Here is a 21,151-nt window from a genome sequence, read left to right on the forward strand (position 1 = left end):
GGAAAAAAGTAATCTGGCTCCCGGCGAGGACGCTGCAGCGCCCGCGGCCGCCCGGCCAGCGACCCCGGCCCCGGAGGCTCGGACCGGCCCCAGGATTGGGGTTTCTGCGCCCCAGCAGGTAGCACGGGACGCGCGGTGCCAGCCAGGAAACCTGAGCCCGCGGAGGAGGGGCGCGCCCCGGGCCGCCAGCCTCCCGCGGGGCGGAGGTGCGGGGCCTGCGGGGCCTGCCGGGCCATCCCTTGCCGCTGCTCCTGCCCCCTTGTCCCCTGCCCCTGCGGGGACGTGCGGGGCCCGGCCTGGCCTCCACCTGCCACGGCACCCCCGGGCCTGCGCGGCGGCCTCCTCTTCTCTCGGAGGAGCAAGTTTGTACCCAGTTAAGCTTTGCAGTTGTTCCCCACCCCCGCTTCAGATAACCCGTTTGCAGGAAAATGGTTTTATTCTGGGGCTGGGAGTTGTGGGAGAGGGTGCAGGCCTGGGTAGTGGAATGTGAAGAATGGCCAGCCCTCTTTTTTTTTTTTTCTCCCTCTTTTTCTTCCTGAAACCAAAACAAAAGTCCCTTCCTACAGTCTGACCAGGAGGAATTTGGAGGCTGGGGGGCAGACTGAGGGAGACAGGGGGAGCAGAATTCGAGGAGAGCCACCTCCAGACCGTGTCTGCAGAGCCTTGAATCAGCTGACTTTGCCCACTCGGTTCAGGGGAGCCTGACCTCGGGTTATTCTACCTTCCTCTTCTGGAGGGCCTGCCCCGCCCCCAGGGGACCACGCCAGGGTGGGGCCCTGAGGAGCCAGCCCTGGTTAGTGGCAGTCCTGCGCCTTTTGGGGGGGGGGCTCTGATGCTCGGTGGTCCTCAGCATCCTCCTTGGGGGCTCTGGCTCCCCTGCCTCCACCCCAGCCCAGTCTTTGAATTAGGAAGGGAAGGGGATGGGAAGGCCCGTGAGTGAGGGGCGGCTGCCCCCCCGGGGGGGTTCCTGACTATGTCAGGGGCTGTGGCCTCCGAGTGCGCTTGGTCCGGCGGGTGGGGGCTGAGCCCACAAACTCGAACTGCTTCTGCCTCTCGGCGTGGTTGGGGAAGGGCAGCTGGCCCTGGTAGAGGCGCTTGATGAAGTGAGCCTCTCGCTGGTTCTGGCGGCTGCGGGAGGCCTGGCGGGGCCGGCCCTGCCGCGTGAAGGCCATGAACCAGCCCTCGTGCCGGGCGTTCTGGAACGCTGTGTAGTTGTTCTCCAGCACGATCTCTGTGAACACGCAGTCTTTGCTCTTTCCGCTGGGCTGCAGGGGAAGGAAGGGGAGTTTGTCCGCCTACCCTGGCTGGCTAGTCTGCCTTATGGACCTATGTTTTAGGACCGAGGAGGGAGCGACAGGGGCTGTGAGCCCAAGAATTCCTGCCCGGTGAGGTGGGCACCCTTGTTGGAGAGGCAAAGGTGGGGGTAAGGAACAAGCTTTGTTGGAGTCAGATCTGAACTTAAATACAGCCTTGTCATTTGGAAGTTGTACACCTTGAGCAAGGTATTTAGCCAGGCTGAGCCTCAGTTTACCCAGCTGTTTCATAAAGATCAAGGTAACTGTGCAGTTCAGTGCATACCCAGTGGGCACTCGTATATACGAGAACGTTCCTTGGTCTGCGTGAATGGGTGGTCTGCTGGGTGGAGAGGAGGGACGCGACAGTCTGATGGAAAGAAGGTTAAAACGTTTGTAGAACGCCAACTGTGTAAAGAGCCAGGCAGCCACCCATCTGGCTCTATGCTTGGTCTGCTGGGTGGAGGGGAGGGACGCGACAGTCTGATGGAAAGAAGGTTAAAACGTTTGTAGAACACCAACTGTGTAAAGAGCCAGGTAGCCACCCATCTGGCTCTATAGATAATCTTGATACCGTGCCCATTTTACAGATGAGAAGCCTGAGGCTTGACAAAAATAAGCAAATATTTGAAAACGGCCAGAATCAGAAGCCAGGATTGGCTGATGCCAAAGGAAATGGAATTCTCCCTGCACAGCAACTCTGGACCCACCATTATAGAGAGTGTAACTAGTGGTTACACTAGTAGGCAGTTAGCACGAATCTTGTTACTTGGAGCCCGGGGACCCCACTGACCTGAGGGGGCGTGGCTTCTGGCCTCTCAACCCCGATCAGGCCTTAGCCCTCAACACAGAGGCTGTGACATGATGTAGGTGCTAAAATTCTTACTCACTGATGCTGGGAAAGTACCTCATACATCAGAGCCAAGGATTCTTATGGATCAGCCAGCATCCTCAGAGGGCTTCTAGACCCACAGGGACTGGAGAGACCAGAGAGAAGCTGAGTGGTGGGGTGAGAGCAGGAGAAGTCAGAGCCCTGGGTGGGGTCCAGCAGAGGGCGGTGAGATGCTGTTGGGGCCCTGCATGCCCCGACCCCAGGAAGACGGATTCGTTCATTACTCCCTGCCCTCCAGGCCTCACCTTCCCGATGAGCTTGCCCTTCTTGTTCATACAGATGTATTTCTCGCTCTCAGCTCCCTTGATGCGCACCCGGCTTCCGAAGGTGTCTGTCTCCACTATGAGCTTGGCTGTGGGGGGGGGGGGCGGGGGAGAAAGACCTCTGTTCCTCGGGGCTGCTGGCCCAGGGGTGTCAGGGAACCCCTACCAGCCTGCCCTCTGAATTCGGGTGGGGGGCCCTCGGGGCCTCTCCTCCTAGAGGCTTCTCCCTGCTCTCCCCCTGCAGCCTCCACCCTGACCCGTCTGGGGATGGACCAAGCAAGGCTGGGCAGGGGTGTGGGTGACCTCCGGTGAGGGCTGGGCCTCACCAAACTTGTTGCCGTCCTCAGCGGTGGCGGAGATGCGACGCCCAGTGACCTGCACGTGCTTGCCGCTGGTCCGGCTGTAGAGCTGGTACTCGCGGATCTGCCGCCGGCTCAGCTGGTCGGTCATGGCACCCTGGTCCCTCACGTACTGGTTAAAATTAGGAGACGGGTGATTCTCCCCCTTTGCGGTTACCAAGGGAAAAATAGTGTCAATTTGCTTTGGGTGACACCACCGCAGGTCCATCCGGGGGAGGGGTGCGGAGGCGAGTGTGGTGGGGCAGGTCATTTGCCCTGAGAAGTAGAGGTGCAGGGGGCATCTGGCCATGACCTTCCCAGGCCAGTGTGTGAGCCAGTCATCGTGACTCGGCTCCTCGTCTGCCCTGGAGCACAGGACTGGTAGCTGCCCAGCTCAGGGGATACTTGGTGATACAGCTCTGGAATCACGACTCTGGGAGCTGGAAGGAACATTCAAGCTGCTGGTATCTAATCCCCATGGTCTAGGGAGGAAGTGCACAGGGCCGCACAGCTGATGAGTGACAGACGCCTGTCCTGCCTTTAGGACGGGAGCTTGTCTCCTCTCCAAAACTCCAGGGGCTTGGCTCTGTTAGCCAGGGTGACCAGATGTCTCCCCAGTCCTCCGCACTGGCCTCGAAGGAGCCCATGCCCAGCACATGCACACACACACACACATATGTGTGCACACTCACGCACACACATGTGCACACACAGCAGCTGGTCTGTTAGAGTCACTGGAGACCTTTTTGGGGGCTCTAAGACCCTTCTCTGTAGGCTCCTGCAGAGCCCCTGGAAGCATTTCTTTAGCGCACTAATGAAGGACTCCTGAGCTCACGCCCGTCTCCCCTTCCGCTCCCCCTGGGTGCTCAGGGCCCTCAGAGAAGCCAGTGCCCCTTCCAACGCTCCTCCCCCTCTAGGGGTGAGGCGCCTCCTTAGTGGAGGGCGGTGGAGGCGGTGGTGAGAGGTGCCCTCAGTGGTGGCCCAGTGGCTGCCCTGTGAGGCCACTTGCATGTGCCACAGTGTAACAGAGGCTCGTGGCCAGTCGGGGGTGATGCTACCACCCACTGCTTCCTGGGGAGTGGAGAGGGGACGTTTCCACCCGCACACGGTACAAAGCCAGGACGAGTACCTTCTCCGGGCCTGGTGTCTCCTTACCCATCTGCAATGCTGAGTAGGAGAGAAACAGACCACTTCCTCCTGCCCTCTCTCTCCAGCAAGGTGCAAACCGGGATGACGTTTCCCAGCTGCTGGTGACAGCCTCGGCTCTAGCACTAAAAAGTTTCTCTCTCCACCTGGATCCTGCTGGCCTGTGCTGGGACAGCCTTTCCCTGCCCCAAATCCCTAAGTCCGCCTTCATCCCAGGCCCAATCGCAACCATCTGGACAGAGCTAGACCCAGACCAGCATCTGTGAGGGGCCTCTCTCTCCTGGAGGGAGGGGTGGGAAGTATCAGCTTTGAGGAGGGGGGAGGTGAGGGAGCAGCTCCGGGCTGTCAGCGGAACCTGCTTAGGGTTAACCCTTCCCAGGTGTCACTGCCCAGGTCCGACCCCAGCTCATCCACAGCCAGGATTCCCAGCCTATGAGGGCAGGGTCTGCCCACCCCGCATCCCGCCCTAGGAAAACCTGAAGCCAGCATTTTGGGTGGGGGACATGCCTCCCTGCCAGGGGGTGGGGTCCGGCCTGTCCCCAGCCCCCCGAGCCTCCTGGCCCAGGTTCAGGCCCTCCGCCCCTCTTGGCGGGCAGCCTCCTTCTGGCTGTCTGTTCCAGGTCGGGAGCAGAGAGGGCCCCCCTGAAGCCCCCTCCTCTACTCGTCCCCCTTCAAGCCCTGCACAAAAGCAGTCCCACGCCCCCCCCCAGCCCACAGCCCACAAGTCGCTCTCCCCGCGGGACCTTGCCTGTCCCTTTCATGTTCCCGCTGCAGGGGGACCTCCCCTTCCACTGCCGCAGACAGCTGCTTGTCAGACGGCCCCTCAAGCATGGCTGCGGTCCGGCCTGCTGGCCCCCCCTCCGAGGGGGGCGAGGGGGCACTTCAAGGGGGAAAGGACAGCTTTGCCACCTTCCCCGGGTCCTGAATGGGGCCTCAGCCAGGCCATAAACGCCGGCCAGCCGCACCATTGTGCTAATTCTCCCTCCAGAACAGGTTGGGCCCACCCCCAGACCCCTCCCGGCCAGGCTGGGGGCTTTCTTCTTGCTCTCCGTGGATGTGTGAAGCAAAAGGCCTGGAACGGGGGCTAGAGCAAAAGGGGGAAGGAAAGGGGGGGTTGTCTCTCCCTCTCTCTCCCACCCCCCCACTGCTTCAAAGGCAGCCCCTTTCCCTCTCCCAGAGAAAAGGCATTTACCTTCAAAAAAAGTCCCCACTGGATATGAAGAGAAGCGGGCCTCTGGCCTGGGAAAGCCAAGGGATCTCTCCCCAGAGCGGTTCTGGACCAGTGCATTTTAATAGCTGCACTTTTATGGAGGATCACAAAAAGGGACCGAGCCTCACATAGGGGGCTGAGGCTGGGGCGGGGGGCGGGCGCTGACTTGGGGTGGGGGGTGTGGAGAAGCAAACCCTGAATCTCATCCCATACAAACCTCTTCGGGCTTGACCTCATTGCCCTGTAGGTGAGGAGTCGCCCACCCTGGCCGGGCATTCTGACTGCCCACGCGATCACCCAGGACCGCGACCCACAGGACCTCCGTGTTGGTGGGAGTGGGGTGATGAGTGGAACACACAGGCGGTTTTGCGTGGAAACCTGTCCTTTCAGGTACTCGCAAGTACAAGCCTCACCTGAGCCATCACCTCCGCCCTCTTCCGACCACTCCCGGGCTCCATCCCTCAGGCTTGGCTGCCCCATGCGCTTAGCCTTGGGGGGAACACAGTGTGGAGGGATGGAGGGAGCAGAAGAGACCCCAGGGCAACACGGGAGGGGTGTCAGAAGGAGGGCTGTAATAAAAACTTCCATCGATCCCCCAACCTGCTGTAGCCCCTTCTCCTACCCCATCCTACGCCCCCCCCCACAAACCTCAGAGTCTTTTGGACCCAGGGAGAGGCCAGGATCTGCCTCTGTCCACCGAAAGGAGACTGACCGCCCCCATCGGTAGGGTGGGAGAAACGGGGAAGAGCTAGTGGGGGGCGCCCGCCTACCTGAGTTTGACAGCAGAGAATCAGCAGCTGCAGGCACCTGTGTGGGAGACGAGGCGGGCCGGGTGTGGGTGCCAGCAGCCAGTCCCCGGGGCGTACCAGGCACCCACCCCTGCCCCACGCGGTCCGTGTGCGAGTCCCAGGAAGACTGGGTCTGCCCCCGAGGCTGGAAATGGCAACAAGACGGCAGTCCGAGAGGTAGCGCACTTACAGCGTGAGGTTGGGCAGCAGACGGGCGGCTCCCATCGCCGGAGAGATTTCTTGGGGCCGTTGCCCTCCTGCCCCCAAAGTCAGGAGCAGATGTGGGCAGTCCCTGGGGGCAGAGTCCCAGAGAAGCCAAGGTCTCTCCAAGCCACAGGTTTTCAGTGGGGAGAGGAGAGAGAGGGGAGGAGGAGGAGGAGAGAGGAGAGAAGGGAGGAGGGTGAGGGGGGGAGGAGGGCGTAATTGGGAGACTGAGGTGTGAGGAGTCCACCTTCCTGGCCAGTGAGACTGCAGAGCAGCTGCTGGCGGGGGTCGGGGGTGGGGGTGCTGTCAGCCTCTCTCTGGGCTACCCCAGCGCAGAGGATGGAGCTGCTGGAGGCTTCTAGACCCAGAGGCTGGCTCCTGCGTTCTTACTGACCCTCACGGACCCTGACGGCAGGGCCCCTCCTCCCCTCTCAGGGCAAGCTTCTCCTGCCCCACCTCTCCAAGGGTGAGCTGCAGGTATCATTCCAGGCCTGGGGTCGCTGGGTCTGGGTCTGGGGGTGGAAATTCCCAGCAGCAGCCTTGAAAGGAGGAGCCTCCCTCCAGGGGGCAGGAGGTGGGCTCGGCTGGCAACGGAGCTTCCACTGCCTCTGTCATCCCTTGCTCCCCCGTCTGCTGTCTGGCCACCGGGAAGGAGGGGTTAAGGCTGTCCCGACACGGGCAGCAAACAGTGGGTGCCACAGCTTGGGGACCAGGGGTAGGGAGGCAGGTGCAGGTGGGGCTGTAGAAGGACCCCATGGCATCGAGGAGAGCGGGTGCATTGGCACCAGCCGCTTTCCTCTGGGCCTTGGCAGGTTCCTCTGAGAGATGGGCACAGTAGTGCCTCGGGATGTTGGAGGACCCAGTGAGATGGCCGCACTGAGGCAGAAGTCAAAGGTATATGTTCTGGGCCTCACTTGTCATCCCCCCACGACGGCACCCATCCCTAGAACCTCCAGGAGCTGGGAGGAGCCCAGGGCCTCCTCCCTGCGCCCTCTCAGCAGCGGCCTGGGATGAAGTGCCCAGCGGCCTCTTTTTCTAACCTCCGGTCCCACACTGCTCTGTACCACACCAGGTATCGCCCCATTCTGCAGAGGAGGAAACTGAGGCACACCGGTAGGTCGTTTGCTCAGGATCACCCAGCTAGTGAATGGCGTAGCCAAGTTTCCAAAGTCCATGCTCTTTCTCTCCCACACAGATTCCTTCTACTGTGCCCATGCCTCCCGGGCCCAGCATAGCGCCCACCCATGATGTCCCAATATTCCTGGTCCTGGAAGCTGATGACCAGGGACTCTGCACGGTTCCTTCCCCACAGAAGGTGGCTGATGGTGACTGTGGAAGGGGGCTAGTGCTTAGGGGGGAATCTCTGAGAGAAGCTCACACCTCAGCTCTGGGCTCCCTGGAGGTCTCAGTGCCTCCAGGATGGGAAGAGAAGGGGAAATGCTGGCTGTGGATTTATTTACCTAAAGAGATGAGTGGGAGGGCGAAACTCTCACCTCCAGGCCTCCTTCTCACCTTCCTGAGCTAGATCAATCCACAAAGTTGTCTGCCACCCCTCCCCACCCACCGACAAGCAGGGACACCTCCAGCCGGCTGGTCAAGCTCCACACTTGGCTCCCAGCTCCGCCCCAGGTGCCCCGCTGGGGGCTCAAGGGTGAGTTGAGCCTGAGCTGGCCTGGGGAATGCAGTGTCGGCTCCAGCCCGACCTTTGTAACTAGGGGTGTCCCGGGTTGGAATCAGTTGGAAAGAATGTCAAAACTGGAAGGGAATCTTAGAGATTCTTCATCTGGTCCAGCCTCCTCATTCGCCAGTGAGGTCCAGAGAGGATCTCACAGCTGGTTAGCAGCATAGTTGGAACAAGGTACCAATGATCCTCCTGATCGTTTCCATTTTCCACATTCGCACCACCGTTTGGGGCCCCATTTAAACTCTCCCTCTTCCATGGAAACATCTGGAATCGCCTCTCCACTGTGATCGGTGCTGGTTCTGTCTCTGTTCTCTGGGAAGCCCTCGTCCTCATGCCCACATGCTCACCAGCTCCTAGCTCCCTGGTAGGGTATTAAAAGCTATCTCCTCCGGACCTCAATCCCCAGGAGTCACAGGTAAGAGCGGAGAGGCATGGAGGAGACAGCTCAGGCCTGGGGTCCAGGGGTGGAGGGGTCAGCTGGGGGACGGAAGGCAGTGAGGAGAGGCAGGTGTGGGGAGTTCCATCTGGGCCCAAGGTCTCTGAGCCCGAGAACCTGGTTCCTATCAGTGGGGGAAGGGCCTGCTGTCACTGGCCAGCCCCCAGCCCAGCCTGGGTCTCCATGGTAACAGATGCCCACAGTCAAGCTTGGCCTTGGGGCTCAGACAGGGGGCTGGTGCCAGGGGGCTCTGGGGCACAGCTGGGTAGCCTTTCTGCTCTTCGTCCCTTCCCATTCTGCACCTGCAGGCCTGGCTTTCTGGCTCCGTTTGCTCCTTTACCCCCATGGGAAGGCCGGTGGTGGGCCCCAAGTGCGGAGTGTTCCAGTCCCAGACTCTGAATTTTATCCCCATTCCCTGACCCCGGCCCTTACAGGCTATGTGACCTGTGGCAAGTCCCTTCACCTCTCTGGTCTCAGCTTCCTAATTTATAAAAAGGAAATGGCCACTACTGATGCTGCCAAAACTGTCATCTTGTCAACTGAGAGGAAGGACACTTCCTGAAAAGCGTCAAGTGCCACAAGAACGAGGGAGAGGGGCAGAGACCTTCTTACGTGGTCCAGCCTCAGTTTACCTAAACTTTGACTTTCTCCCCTCACCAGAGGGACCTGGGAGCGGGGGAGGGGGGCGGTGGGGGGAGAAGGGTAGGGTTCATTACCATTTATGGGGGGGTGGCAGGAGGTGATAAGGGGGGTGAGGAGTAGCCAAGGCCGTGGTGGTTAATCCCATCCCATAGTGCCAAGTTCAACACCCCCCCCCCAAAGGGGGCGTCTCACGCCTGCTTCTCGCAGCCCAGCTTGTGCAGACCCAGAGTCCACCTGCATGCCCGGCCACTTGTCACCACCTGCTTTGACCCCAGCCCACCCTTTTCCTGTTGACAAACAGAAGGGCTAGGGCTGGGGAAGGGTGAAGGGTAAAGAGCACTGTAGCAATGCAGACAGACCCCCCCCCCGCCCCATCTTTGCTATCTGATCCCCACCGCCTGCCGGCACGTGGAAATCAAATTGTCAGACGTCTAGCTGTTGAGTGCCCTTCTGTGCAGTCCTGCAGCGGAGCCAGAGAACAGGGGCGCTTGCCTGGGGCTGGCGGAGCGGAGAAGTACCTGCGACAACACAGGCTTTGCTATAACTTGGCTCCGGAGCTGCCCTTCCTGGGCTCCAGTTATACTGTGGACTCAATTCTAACTCCCACTCTCAGTTCGAGGCTTCCTGGCACCCTCAAACTTCCACGTCCCCCTCTCACCCACAGAGTGGTTAAAAACAGGGCCCTGGCGCCAGACTACGTGGGTGTGAATCCTGGCTGTGTGACCCTTGGGGGGCAAGTTGTTTAACCTCTCTGTGCCTCACTTTCCACATCTGAGAAATGGGGCTAATAACACCCACCTCTAGGCATGGTTGTGAGGATTAAAGGTGTGAATCCATGGAAGGCACTTAGAGCAGCGCCCAGCTCACAGCGTTATCACTGCAATCACATCAGCCTTCTTTCTGTCCAAACCTCCGTGCCTGTTCTGCCTCAGGCCCTTTGCACCCTCTGTTCCTGCTCCTAGGAATGTCCTTCTGCCAGCTCCACATGTAGCCCCCACTCCCTTCCTGTCAATCGTCTCCTCTGAGGGACCTTCTCAGATCCAACTAAACAGTACTTCCCAGGACTTCCCTGGTGGTCCAGTGGTTAGGACTCTGCACTTCCACTGCTGGGGGTGTGGGTTTGATCCCTGATTGGGGAACTAAGATCCCACAAGCCATGTGTCTTGGCCAAACCCCCACCCCCCCAGAAAAACCCACCAGCACTTCCCCATCCTGGAAATTAGCCTGTTTTACTTCCTCCAAAGCGCTGGACAGTAATTGAAATTATATTGTTGGCTCCTGTGTTTCCACTAGACTGTAGGCGACTTGAAGGGAGAAATTTGTCTTGCCCACCCTGTATCGCGGTGGCATGAAGCCATGGTCAATGCCAGCTGCTTACCTGGAACCAGACCTGATGCCCCTTGTCACTCTGGGTGACTGAGGTCAGTAGCATGTTCTCCTTTGTTAGAGGGTGGGACAAAGCCCACATCTGCCTTGTGGGGTGTAGAAAGCAGAAGCAAGAATGCCAGCCCTGCCCTCCTCTGCCTCTTCTGGCATCAAGAGAAGCTGAATGGGGAGACTCAAGCCTGCCTGCTGCCCTTCCCATGCAGGTGTTCAGAGACCTCCAACTTTCTGGGACCCATATCTGGGGGTCCTGGGGAGAGAGGGCAGGGCCAGTTCCCCACTGGCCCACTTCAGGCCTGGCCAATGCGGGTGCTGGCTAGGGGCAGGGAGAAGCCCAGCAGAGGCCCTGCAAGTAGACCCCGAGGGGGGCGGCCACCTGCATGTCACCGTGGGTGAACCCGGCTTCAAAGTGGCTCTGCAGGCTGGGAGGGGGCAGAAGGCCAGAGCCACGCGATGGGTCATTCACACCCTTCCAATTCTCTTGGCCTCACCCCGGCAATTTACTGAACCCTGTTCCTATGGCTCTGTCTGCTGCCCTTGGGGAACGCTAGCCCAGGAGCTGAAAGTGTTCACCTGCCTACCTCCTCCTGGAAGAGATACTTTATAGCCTCCAGGAAGCCTGCCTGTCTCCCCACTTGGGAGGTGTCCTTGAAGGTGCAGGCCTCTGGGCTCCTGCCTGACACAGATCACACCAGTGACGTCCCTGTGAGCAGCTCACCCCTAACAGGACGCAAGCCTGGGACAGCAGGACTAGGCCCGGCCCTTGAGATGCAGACCCTCAGGCTGGTCCCTTCCTGGTAGGGGCAGCGGGCAGCTGTCACCCTTCAGTTCTGTATCTGGAGAGCCAGGCCCTGCCAGAAGGGAGTGTGGACACAGGAAGACCCACCCCAGCTCTAGCTCCCTCCCTCAGGCCTGAGGGCTGAAGGTCGAAGCTGGGAAAGGGGCTGAGACACTTGGTCCGCCCCCCAAAGCTGGGGATGGGGGGTGGTGCTGGGTGGGGTGGAGAGGGAGATAAAGAGCCGAACACAGCTGGCTGGCTGGCTGGCAGGCAGGCCAGGGTGTGCTGGCACACGGCTGCCCTCTGCCGGGCTCACGGGCTCACGGGCTCACTGCAGCCGGCAAGGACAGCTCCTGGGGAAGGGAGAGACAGCTGCAACAAGGTCCTAGCAAAGCAAACTTTATTGTGGGTCTGAGGTCGGGGCTCTTCCCTCCAGGTCCTGCTGCAACCGAGAGTTGGGGTGAGGAGCTCTTGTGTCGCCCCCAACACATCCATCACATTCAGACTCAGCACGGTGGTCTCACGGGCCCTCCCTCGGTCACTGCGGCCAGGCCACTCCTGGCTCCTCATTTCTTGAATCCTGGCTTTTTAGGTCTGGGTGTGGTTTTGGCCTGTGAGAGAAGGGGTTGCTCCAGTGTCCCACCCGCTCCCCATCCTGGCACCTTCCCAGAGACCATCCCTCCTCCCCCAGGAGGACCAGCCCCTTCTTATCAGTACTCACCTTTCCCACAGGGCTCCTGTCTTTAGGATGGTATCTGAAATGGGTTGGGATTGGGCAAGGAGTGGGGATGTGGGAAAGAGAGAGCTCAGTCTGATGCCAGTAGCCCCGGGCCCTCCTACTACTGCCCAGGCTGCAGAGCTGGGCCCTGGGCACTTCCGGGAAGCAGGGGGCTGTGACCTGGAGAGGTTTGCCTCTCCGCCTGTCATCTGCCAGGGACCACTCTCTCTTTTATTTTTTTAATTTTTAAATTTTTAAATTAAAATTATTTATTTATTTATTGGCCGCACCACGCGGCATGTGGGATCTTAGTTCGCCGACCAGGGATTGAACACGTGGCCTCTGCAGGGGAAGCCCAGAGTCTTAACCACTGGACTGCCAGGGAAGTTCCTGACTCTCTTTTTTAAGCAAGATGTTTTTTCTTCTTAAGCTTCTATCTGCTTTCCTTTATTTGTGTATAAGACACAAATGTTTCTTATCATAAAAGTAATGTTAACCACATTGCACAAAATATAGCAAATAGAGAATAAATTGCCTATAACTTTCTTTACCTCCTACTAATATTAACATTTTGTTTCCTTTCAGAACTTTTTTGGTTGTGAAATAAAATGAAAATAATTTGGGACTTCCCTGGTGGTCCAGTGGTTAAGAATCCACCTTCCAATGCAGGGGACGTGATCCCTGGTCGGGGAACTAAGATCCCACATGCCGTGGGCTAAGTAAGCCCGTGCGTGGCAACTACTGAGCACACGGGCCACACCTAGAGAGCCTGCGCACCTCAACAAAGATCCCAACCAAGATCCCGCGTGCCGCAACTAAGACCCGATGCAGCCAAAAATTAAATAAATAAATATTAAAATGAAAATAATTTAATATCCTGCTCTTTGAATTCTAGAAACACTTTCCAGTTTGCTATATTCTTCATGGGCGTTATGTCACATGCCACTGAGAAGACGTGACATAGTTTAAGCAACTGGTATATTGATGGACATTTACAATGCTTCCATTTTATACTATTATTTGAATAATGCAGTGATAAGTTTCTTAGTGCATATATTTCCCCCATATCTTGGATGGGATTCTTTGGAAGGAACTGCCATAAGTGGGATGAAGTCAGAAGATAAGAACTGTTAAATGCTTTTCAAAAAGACTGTGCCAACCGACAGTGGCAGCACACCTGTGCACCTGTGCACCTGTGTCTCCGTGTACCACACACCTGCACACACATGTGCATCACCCTCTTTCAAGCACGATGTACCTCAACTAAAAGATTTTGGCTAATTTAATAGATGGAAAGAGTTACCTCACTGCCACCTCCTCTTTTTCCACCTTTTTTTTCTGGAAACCAAACACAAGCATTATTGGGAGTTCTGGCAAGGCCCAGGGGCAGAGCAGACTCCCGCTGGGCACCTGGCAGGTGTTGCCCCGGGCCTCAGCGCACTCAACTGGGGAGGCCTGGTCCAGGTTTCTGAGGAGCCTTTGCGGGGTTGGGGGGCGTCCCTCCCTCACCTTGGCAACGCTTGTGTGCTTCTGGGGCGCCAGCCTCTTGACTTGTTTGACAGGGGTCTCCTCCTCCAGGGACACATCTGTGTCTTCATCATCATCATCATCTTCCTCTTCCTCCTCCTCCAGGTCCTCCTCCTCCTCCTCCTCTTCCTCCCAGGATTGGTCTGAAGTGTCAGCGATGGTGTGGGAGGGAGGCAGGGCCTCTGAGCCCGAGGGTCTCTGCCCGGCTCCCCTTCCCAGATCTACCTGCCCAAAGTGCGGCTGGTGGGGGGGGGGGCGGTGAGGGCTGACGCCACGGCAGGAGGGCAGGGGAAGTGGTAAGCTGCAGCTCTGGCCGGGCCAGAGGGGGATGCACACTGGGAAGGAGAGTGTGAGGGGAAGGAGAGGGTGGGGACACAGCAGCCGAGGAACTCAGGCCTCATCCTGAGGCAGGTGGAACCTGCCCGGGGTTTGGAGCAGGAGAGAACCCTGATGGAAGAGGCATCACTGGACAGAGAAGAGGGCAGTTAAAGGGCTGTCAAAAGCACAGCGACTTGCCAGGGTCCATGTTACTGCTACAGCTACATACGTCATAGCAGGTAATGTTTTGAGTGTGCTCTGGTGCCAGGCGTTATGTTAAGTGCTTTTTCTGAATATGCCATTTATTCCTCACAACTAGGAGGAATATACTTGAAGATGGAACCAAGTATACCCCCACCCCCGTGTTATGGCCGGAGGGCTGCAGCCCACAGAGGACGTGGCGGAGAGGTAAAGGAGAACTGGGGCTAGGACCCGTGCCCATGGCCTTCTGGTCCAGGCTGCTGGTGATTCTGTTGCCTTTGGGGATCTTCTCTAATAATTCAAGAATCCCTCAAGTGTTTGAGTACCTATTATGTCCTTGGCCCTGTGCTGAGCACTGTACCTGCAGACCTTTCTCGGGTCCAAGCTTGGACTTACTGTAACATTCCTGGCCACAGAGGAACACGGGTCCAGAGCCAGCCCGGAGCTGGAACGTGACAGGAGGAGAAAGCTCCAATCCCGCCAGGACGACCTGCAGGGGTAGGGGGTAGGGGGTAGGGGCAGGAGCAGAGAGGACAGGCCACTCGGGCCTGGTACCTGGCCGGGGGTGGTGGTGGTGGGGGCTGGCTTCAGGCAGAAATACTCAGTTTATTCCCTCCCCTCAACCACACACGCTTCAGGGCTTCCCTGGACCTCTCTGCACTCTCAGACCCCTGGACCTTCCTGCTGAGGTGGACTCTGTCAGAGAAGAACATGGATCTGATAATCTCATTCCTGCCAAGATCACAGATGGTATTCCAAGCTGAGGGGCAGCCGTTAAATAGTCTGATAGCTATGGACTGAACTGTGTCCCCTCAAATTCTTACGTTGAAGCCCCTAACCTCCAATGTGCTGGTATCTGGGGATGGAGCCTTTGGGACCATAACTAGGGTTAGATGAGGTCACGAGGGTGGGGCCCTTGTGATGGGATTAGTGCCCTTAGAAGACGAGACCAGACAGTTTGCTTTCTCTCTAGGCCACGTGAGGACACAAAAAGAAGGTAGCCATCTGCAAGCCAGGAGGAGGGCCCTTACCAAAACCCAACCATTCTGGCACCCTGATCTCAGACTTCTAGCCTCCAGAACTGTGAGAAAGAAACGTCTGTTGTTTAAACCATGGTATTTTGTTATGTCAGCCCAAGCCGACTAAGGCACTGATCAAATGAGAAAAGCAGACGCAAAGTTGTATTACAGTCTTCCTATTGTCTTATAAGTAATGTGTGAATATTCAATATTCATAGGAATAAAGGTTAGAAATATATTACAGTGCTAACCATAATTTTCAGTGGACAGTACCACATTTATCTTCTTTATACTTTTCCAAACTTTGCAAATTTTCTAGAGTAACAATGATGATACTTAAATTTCTTGAGTTCTTACCATGTGCCAGGCCCCATGCTACACATTTTACTTGCTTTATCTCATTTAAATCTTCACAAGAAGCCCACAAAGGAGGTGTTGTTATTTTACAGAGGAGGAAACTGAGGCTTAGAGAGATTAACTTAGAGTTTCTGGTTCAGAGAGGAAGCAGTTAAGTGAAAACTGATCACAAACACCTAGAAATGCTGGATAAAATGTAATTCAGTGTTTTTACTGCTTGGTTGAATGGTAAGACAGAAAGAAGGGTCCCTGTGCATCAGAAAGAAGAGCAGCCTGTGCAGAGGCTGATGCCACAGCTGAAGGGAGGAGGTCCTTGAAAACAGCAAGGACTTTGGGTTGTGACACTCATGTGGACAGGAGACAAACCCTTGGGGAGGGGACCTTCAAAGGTCCTCAGTAAAAAGCCCCATGGTGAGGGTTGAGGAGAGGGGACTGAAGGACCCTAAGCCACCTAACTAGAAAGGACCCACCATCAAAGGAGGGAAACAAGAACATGTGGGTGAGATAACAGAGTCTCCTGTGAGAAGCTAACAGCTGTGGTTGTACCTCTCACTTACAGCAAGTCTGAATTTACTCGGTGGGCACTGCCAAGCCAAGAGATCTGTATAAAATCCCAGGCTTGTAATATTCCTGGGGCAAATGGCAGATGCAAACACAAAACCGGTCTCTAGGGACACTCTGAGTTCTTTTCACACAGAATTCTTTCAGAAAACAGAACCAAACCAAACCAGAAGAGGAGCTCACCACCTAAAATTACAAAACACACAAGAAACAACCCTGCTAGAGTCTGGCAGCAGAACGAAACAAAATGTACAACCGGGAACCTGAGATAAGAGAATAACAACCTAAACAACATGAAATGTTTGATGAAGATCAAATAAATATATGAGTAGGAATCAAAATAATAAGAACAAGATATTACAAAAAATAAAAAGAACCAAAGGCAGCTTCTAGACATCAAAAACATTAGCATTGAAATAAACCGAACAAATGGTTAAAAAGCAGAGTAAAGCAGCTGAAGGAAGAATCAGTAAATTGGAGAAGTGCTGGGAAGAAATTACCCAGTATGAAGCACAGAGAGAAATGAACAAAATATGAGAGAGAAGCTGGACGTGGAGGACAGGTGAGAAGGTCCAACATGCATCCAATCAGAGGTAGGGACTGGAGAGAATGGAGTCAGTGTTCCAAGTGATAACGACCAAGAGTTCCCCAGAAATGATCCAAGACAGAACCTCATATGCAGGAAACCTCAGCCCTGAACAGATAAATAAAAATAAATCCATACCTGAACATACTATGGTGAAATGACAGATGAGAACAAAGAGATGAGCTTAAAATCAACCAGAGAGGACAGATTTCCAAAAAAGGAACAACCAGACAGACTGAGGATTTCAACAGCAACATCAGGAATCAGAAAGAGGTCAGGAATCAGACCTCTTACCTAGAAGTATATACACAGCCAAACTATTGTGAAGGAATGAGGGTAAAAGAAAGATATTACTGAGCAAAGCCCAAGTAAGTTTACTACTCCCAGGTCTACAAAAGGATGTTCAAAAAGATGGCAATTAAATTGAGAAGAAGTAGGTGCAAGAAGCAGTGATGAGCAAAAAAGTTGGTAAAAATAAATAAAGACCTAAGTAAACATTGCTGTAAAATAAAACAACACTAGTCATGACTAGTGTTGAGCTAGTTTAAAACAAGTTGGAGCTAAAATGCTACATGATGACCATATGTATGTTAAAATGAAAGTAATTAGAACCCCCTGGTTTGGGAGGAAGAAAACATTAATTTTCAACTTTGATCACGCATGATTGTTAAAAAATTAAGGAGAACAAATAAAGATTAGAATGAGATTCTATAGCTTCTAAACCAGCAGAAGAGAAAAGGGGAAAAGAAACTTTAATCAATCTAATAAAAGACAGGAAAACTAGAAAAAAGAAACCAAAAAATTTTAAAGGCAAGGAAAATAGAAGCACAAAGTACATGCTACAAGTAAATCCAAGTATATTAGCAAGTCACAATCAATATAAACAGACTATACTGGCTGGATAGATTAAAACAAGGTCTAGCTACATACTGCTTATAAGAAACCTTGTAAGGACAGAGAAATGCTGGAGTGAAGAGATGGAAATATACATACCAGGTGTAGCAGAGGCTTCCAGTTGCTTATCCAATAGCCATTCTTTCCTTCCGTAATAACAGCACCCTGATATTACTGAAATACTGTACCCAGCCATAAAATGCATTCCTCAGTTTCCTTTGCAGTTGTGACTGTGTTACTAATTTCTGGATCAATGAGCTGTAAGCAGAATTTGGAAGGTGGTACTTGTGGGAAGACTCCTTAAAAGGTGGACAGAGAACTAAGAGAAGTCCCTGTGGTCTTCCCTTGCTGCTTCTTTCCTATTACATTAATTGTAGAGGTGAGGGCTGGAGCTGCAGCAGCCTTCCTGGACTGTAAGGTGATCTTGAGGATGGTAGCTCTGCACTAAAGACAGGAGAAAGATACGAGGAGACTTGGTCTTTGGTGACCATGGAGCCATCTCATCAGCTCTGGACTGCCCATCTCTGGACTTCTTCTGTGCAAGACAGAAATAAATCTTAAGCCCCTGTAGTTGGGTCTCTGTTACGGCAGCCACACATTACTAAAATGAAAATGAAGCTAGTTGTACTATCTAGTGAGTGATGTTGATAATGGGGGAGGCTATTTATGTGTAGGGGTAGGTGGTATATGGGAAATCTCTGTACCTTCCTCTTGATTTTATTGTAAACCTAAAACTGCTCTTAAAAAATAAAGTCCCTAAAAAATGAAGCTAGTAGTGTTTGTTAGGATTAGGTTTGGTAATAAGTGACAGAAAACTCCATAACAGTGGCTTACACAGGTAGAAGCTCACTTCTTTGTCACATAAACTGAGTCCACACATAAGCTGTGGGTATACCACGCCTCAATCACCAGGGATCCAGGCTCTTTGTACCGTGTTGCTCTACCGTTCTCAATACACGGCTCCCACCTCGCCCAGGATGGCTGCTCTTGTTCTAGTCATCACATCTACACTCCAGGAAGGGACAAAACAGTGGTCACATGATGTCTCTTTAAGGACACTTTGCAGATGTTGTAGACCCCACTTCTGCTTACATCGCATTGGCCAGAACTTCATGGTTATGCCAAACTTAGAGGGAATATAGTTTTTATTCTCAGTAGCCTTGTGACCAGCTAAAAGTCATGAATTCCATTACTAAAGAATAAAGGAATTATGGAGATTGAGGGACATCTGGGAAACAAATTAATATCAGATGATATAGGCTTTAATTCAATAAGTATTTTAGGGATAAAGAAGGTCACCACATAATGAAAAAAATTAGACAAGGAAGATATTTACAATTATACATGGAAAGTAAAAATTTTATAAGAAAGCTAAACCTGTAAATTACATGCATCAACAACATAGTCTGAACATACATAAAACTATAGCCACAGTAATCAAGACAGTGTGATATTAGAGGGATAGACACATAGATCAATAGAACAGAAGACCTAGAAACAAACAGACACACACAAATACTTGCAACTGATTTTTGACAAAGATGCAAACTCAATTAAATGGAGGAAGCTTTTTCAACAAATGGAGCTGGAGCAATTGGACGTCCGTAGGCAAAGAAATGAACCTTCACCTAAACCTCATAGCTTTATACAACAGTGAACTCAAAATGGATCATAGACTAAAGTGTAAAACATAAAACTATAAGACTTTTGGACAAAAAACATAGAAAACCCTCATGATCCAGACTAGGCAATGTGTTCTTAGACTTATCAAAAGTCATAAAAGGAAGAATACAACGGACCTCATCAAAATTAAAAACTTTTGTTCCGTAAAAGCTCACGTGAAGAGGATGAAAGACAAGTTATAAACTGGGGAGAAAATATTTGCAAGCCATATATTTGACAAAGGACTAGTGTCTAGAATATATAAAAAATTAGCAAAATTCAACAGTAACAAAACAATCCAATTAGAAAATAAGCAAAAGACATGAACATTTAACTGAACACACATATGGCAAAAACCGCATGAAAAGATGTTCAACATCATTAGCCATCAGGAAAATGCAAACTAAAAGCACAATGAGACATCACTACACACACATTAGAATTCCTAAAATAAGAGATAGTGACAACATGAAATGTCAATGAGGACGCAAAGAAACTTGATCACTTATGCATTGCTGATAGAAGTGCAAAATGGTACAGCCACTTTAGAGAACAGTCTGGCAGTTTAAGAAACTAAATGTGTAACCACCCCCATATGGCCCAGCAATTGCACTCCTGGACATTTATCCCAGGAGAAATGAAAACTTAGCTTACACAAAAACCTGTACACAAATGTTCATAGTAGCTTTATTTGTAAGAGCCCCAGATGGGAATCAGCCCAGTTTTTCCACAGATGAATTGTTGAACTGTGGTACAACTATACCACAGAATACCAGTCAGCAGTAAAATGAATGAATCTCCAGGGAATTATGCTGAGAAAAAAAAGCCAGTTCCAAAAAAGTTACATATGTCTGATTCTATTTCAATGAAATAGAATGTTTCCTAGTGCATATAATTACACTATACTGTACTCTATTAAGTGTACAACAGCATTATGTCTAAAAAATGTACATGCCTTAATTTAAAAATATTTTATTGCTAAAAATGCTATTCATCATCTGACAATGCAGGGCTGCTACAAACCTTCATTTGTAAAAAACAAAAACAAATGAACAAACAAAACCCCTGCAATATCTGTGAAGTACCATAAAACCAGGTATGCCTGTGTAGGAAACAACAGTTCTCAAGACACTGGATACCAGTCAAGGAAGAACAGTAATCTCTGAGAGATGGGACAGAGATGAGATGAGCCCTATGGTTGCCCAAGCTTACTTCCTGGACAGTGCAGGGAGGGGGAACCCAGACAAAGCCTAGTGGTCTCTCTGAGTTTAGGAAATAGAACTGGAACCCAGGGAAGCCAAGGCACCTAGAGTTCACAAGAGAGGAAAAAGCTGCAAAGACAGCACTCCAGAGATCTGTAGAAGGCCCCCTTGAGTATTCAGTCAAGTAGTAATCAGAACATCCATGCAAAGAAACTACCTGAGGCTGGAGAAAGAATCATCCTAAAGGTGTCTGGAGCTCACAGAGTGGAAAATCTCATAATTTATGGGGCATCTATTGGAGTACTAAGAAAGGTCTTGCTACTGTAGTGGGGCAAAATTAGACTAAATTCAGCTTAAATTCCTAACAAAGGGATTTGTGTCTTGCTTAAAAACAAGACACAAAAGGACCAAATGGTATTTAAGTAACTTCACTGCATCCCAGAACAAAATTCAAGAATACTTATAAAACTGTAAAAATATCCAGCATCCAAATAGTAAAATTCATGTCTAGCATCCACTCAAAAATTACCAGACAGGACTTCCCTGGTTGCACAGTGGTTAAGAATCTGCCTGCCAATGCAGGGGACACAGGCTTGACCCCTGGTCTGGGAAGATCCCACAAGCCGTGGAGCAACTAAGCCCGTGTGCCACAACTACTGAGCCTGCACTCTAGAGCCTGTGAGCCACAATTACTGAGGCTGTGTGCCGCAACTACTGAAGCCTGTGCGCCTAGAGCCCATGCTCCACAACAAGAGAAGCCACCGCAATGAGGAGCCCATGCACTGCAATGAAGAGTAGCCCCTGCTTGCCGCAACTAGAGAAAGCCCGCACACAGCAATGAAGACCCAACACAGCCAAAAATAAATAAATAAATAAATAAATTTATTTTAAAAAAAATTACCAGACATACAAAGAACAAGGAAGCTACAACTCATAATGAAGAGGGGAAAAATTCAATAAAAACTGAAACAGAAATGACATAAATGAGAATTAGTAGAAAAGAACATTAAAACTATAGTCCTTATGTTCAAGAAAGATCGAAAATGAGAC

General features: G+C 52.6%; 2 protein-coding genes and 1 long non-coding RNA gene across 7 annotated transcripts in view; 1 reads left to right on the forward strand and 2 right to left on the reverse strand.

Annotated features, from left to right (window-relative positions):
* LOC103018974 (uncharacterized) lies at positions 1 to 15,077 on the forward strand. Of its 2 annotated transcripts, XR_009008559.1 has the most exons (5): positions 1 to 118; positions 10,189 to 10,316; positions 13,939 to 14,027; positions 14,459 to 14,570; positions 14,794 to 15,077. It is a non-coding gene; the product is annotated as an uncharacterized LOC103018974 (long non-coding RNA). The 2 variants fall into 2 exon arrangements; XR_009008561.1 differs by lacking the exon at positions 14,459 to 14,570.
* On the reverse strand, positions 972 to 6,154 carry FGF17 (fibroblast growth factor 17). Of its 2 annotated transcripts, none has more exons than XM_028163016.1 (5): positions 6,120 to 6,154; positions 5,912 to 5,948; positions 2,774 to 2,918; positions 2,430 to 2,536; positions 972 to 1,265 (listed from the first exon to the last, which is right to left on the reverse strand). In XM_028163016.1, exons 1-5 carry the CDS (start codon positions 6,152 to 6,154, stop codon positions 972 to 974), a joined length of 618 nt encoding a protein of 205 aa, XP_028018817.1. The 2 variants fall into 2 exon arrangements, with proteins under 2 accessions (XP_028018817.1, XP_007167976.1); XM_007167914.1 differs by having other exon boundaries at positions 2,774 to 2,951.
* Positions 11,440 to 21,151, reverse strand: part of NPM2 (nucleophosmin/nucleoplasmin 2) — a 16,139-nt gene continuing 6,427 nt past the window's right edge. For 2 of the 3 annotated variants that reach the window (XM_057547846.1, XM_057547845.1), the window contains exons 5-8: positions 14,182 to 14,310; positions 13,284 to 13,444; positions 11,778 to 11,811; positions 11,440 to 11,667 (exon numbers count right to left, since the gene is read on the reverse strand). In XM_057547846.1, the coding sequence (XP_057403829.1) occupies positions 11,623 to 11,667; positions 11,778 to 11,811; positions 13,284 to 13,444; positions 14,182 to 14,310 (369 nt within the window). In that variant the 3' untranslated portion in view covers positions 11,440 to 11,622. The remainder of the gene's footprint in view (positions 11,668 to 11,777; positions 11,812 to 13,283; positions 13,445 to 14,181; positions 14,311 to 21,151) is intronic. The other variant, XM_007167916.3, reaches the window with a different exon arrangement.

The sequence above is a fragment of the Balaenoptera acutorostrata genome, chromosome 6, assembly GCF_949987535.1.
Source record: "Balaenoptera acutorostrata chromosome 6, mBalAcu1.1, whole genome shotgun sequence".
Lineage (NCBI taxonomy): Eukaryota > Metazoa > Chordata > Mammalia > Artiodactyla > Balaenopteridae > Balaenoptera > Balaenoptera acutorostrata.

What these genes read in the sequence shown, in the direction of transcription:
- FGF17 (XM_007167914.1), bottom strand. Translation starts at nt 6,154, where the DNA reads ATGGGAGCCGCCCGTCTGCTGCCCAACCTCACGCT. An exon ending in TGAGGACGGCAACAAGTTTG is followed by an intron (nt 2,537 to 2,773) that starts GTGAGGCCCAGC and finishes CCCCCCCCACAG; the next exon opens with CCAAGCTCATAGTGGAGACA. An exon ending in AGGGCAAGCTCATCGGGAAG is followed by an intron (nt 1,266 to 2,429) that starts GTGAGGCCTGGA and finishes CTTCCCCTGCAG; the next exon opens with CCCAGCGGAAAGAGCAAAGA.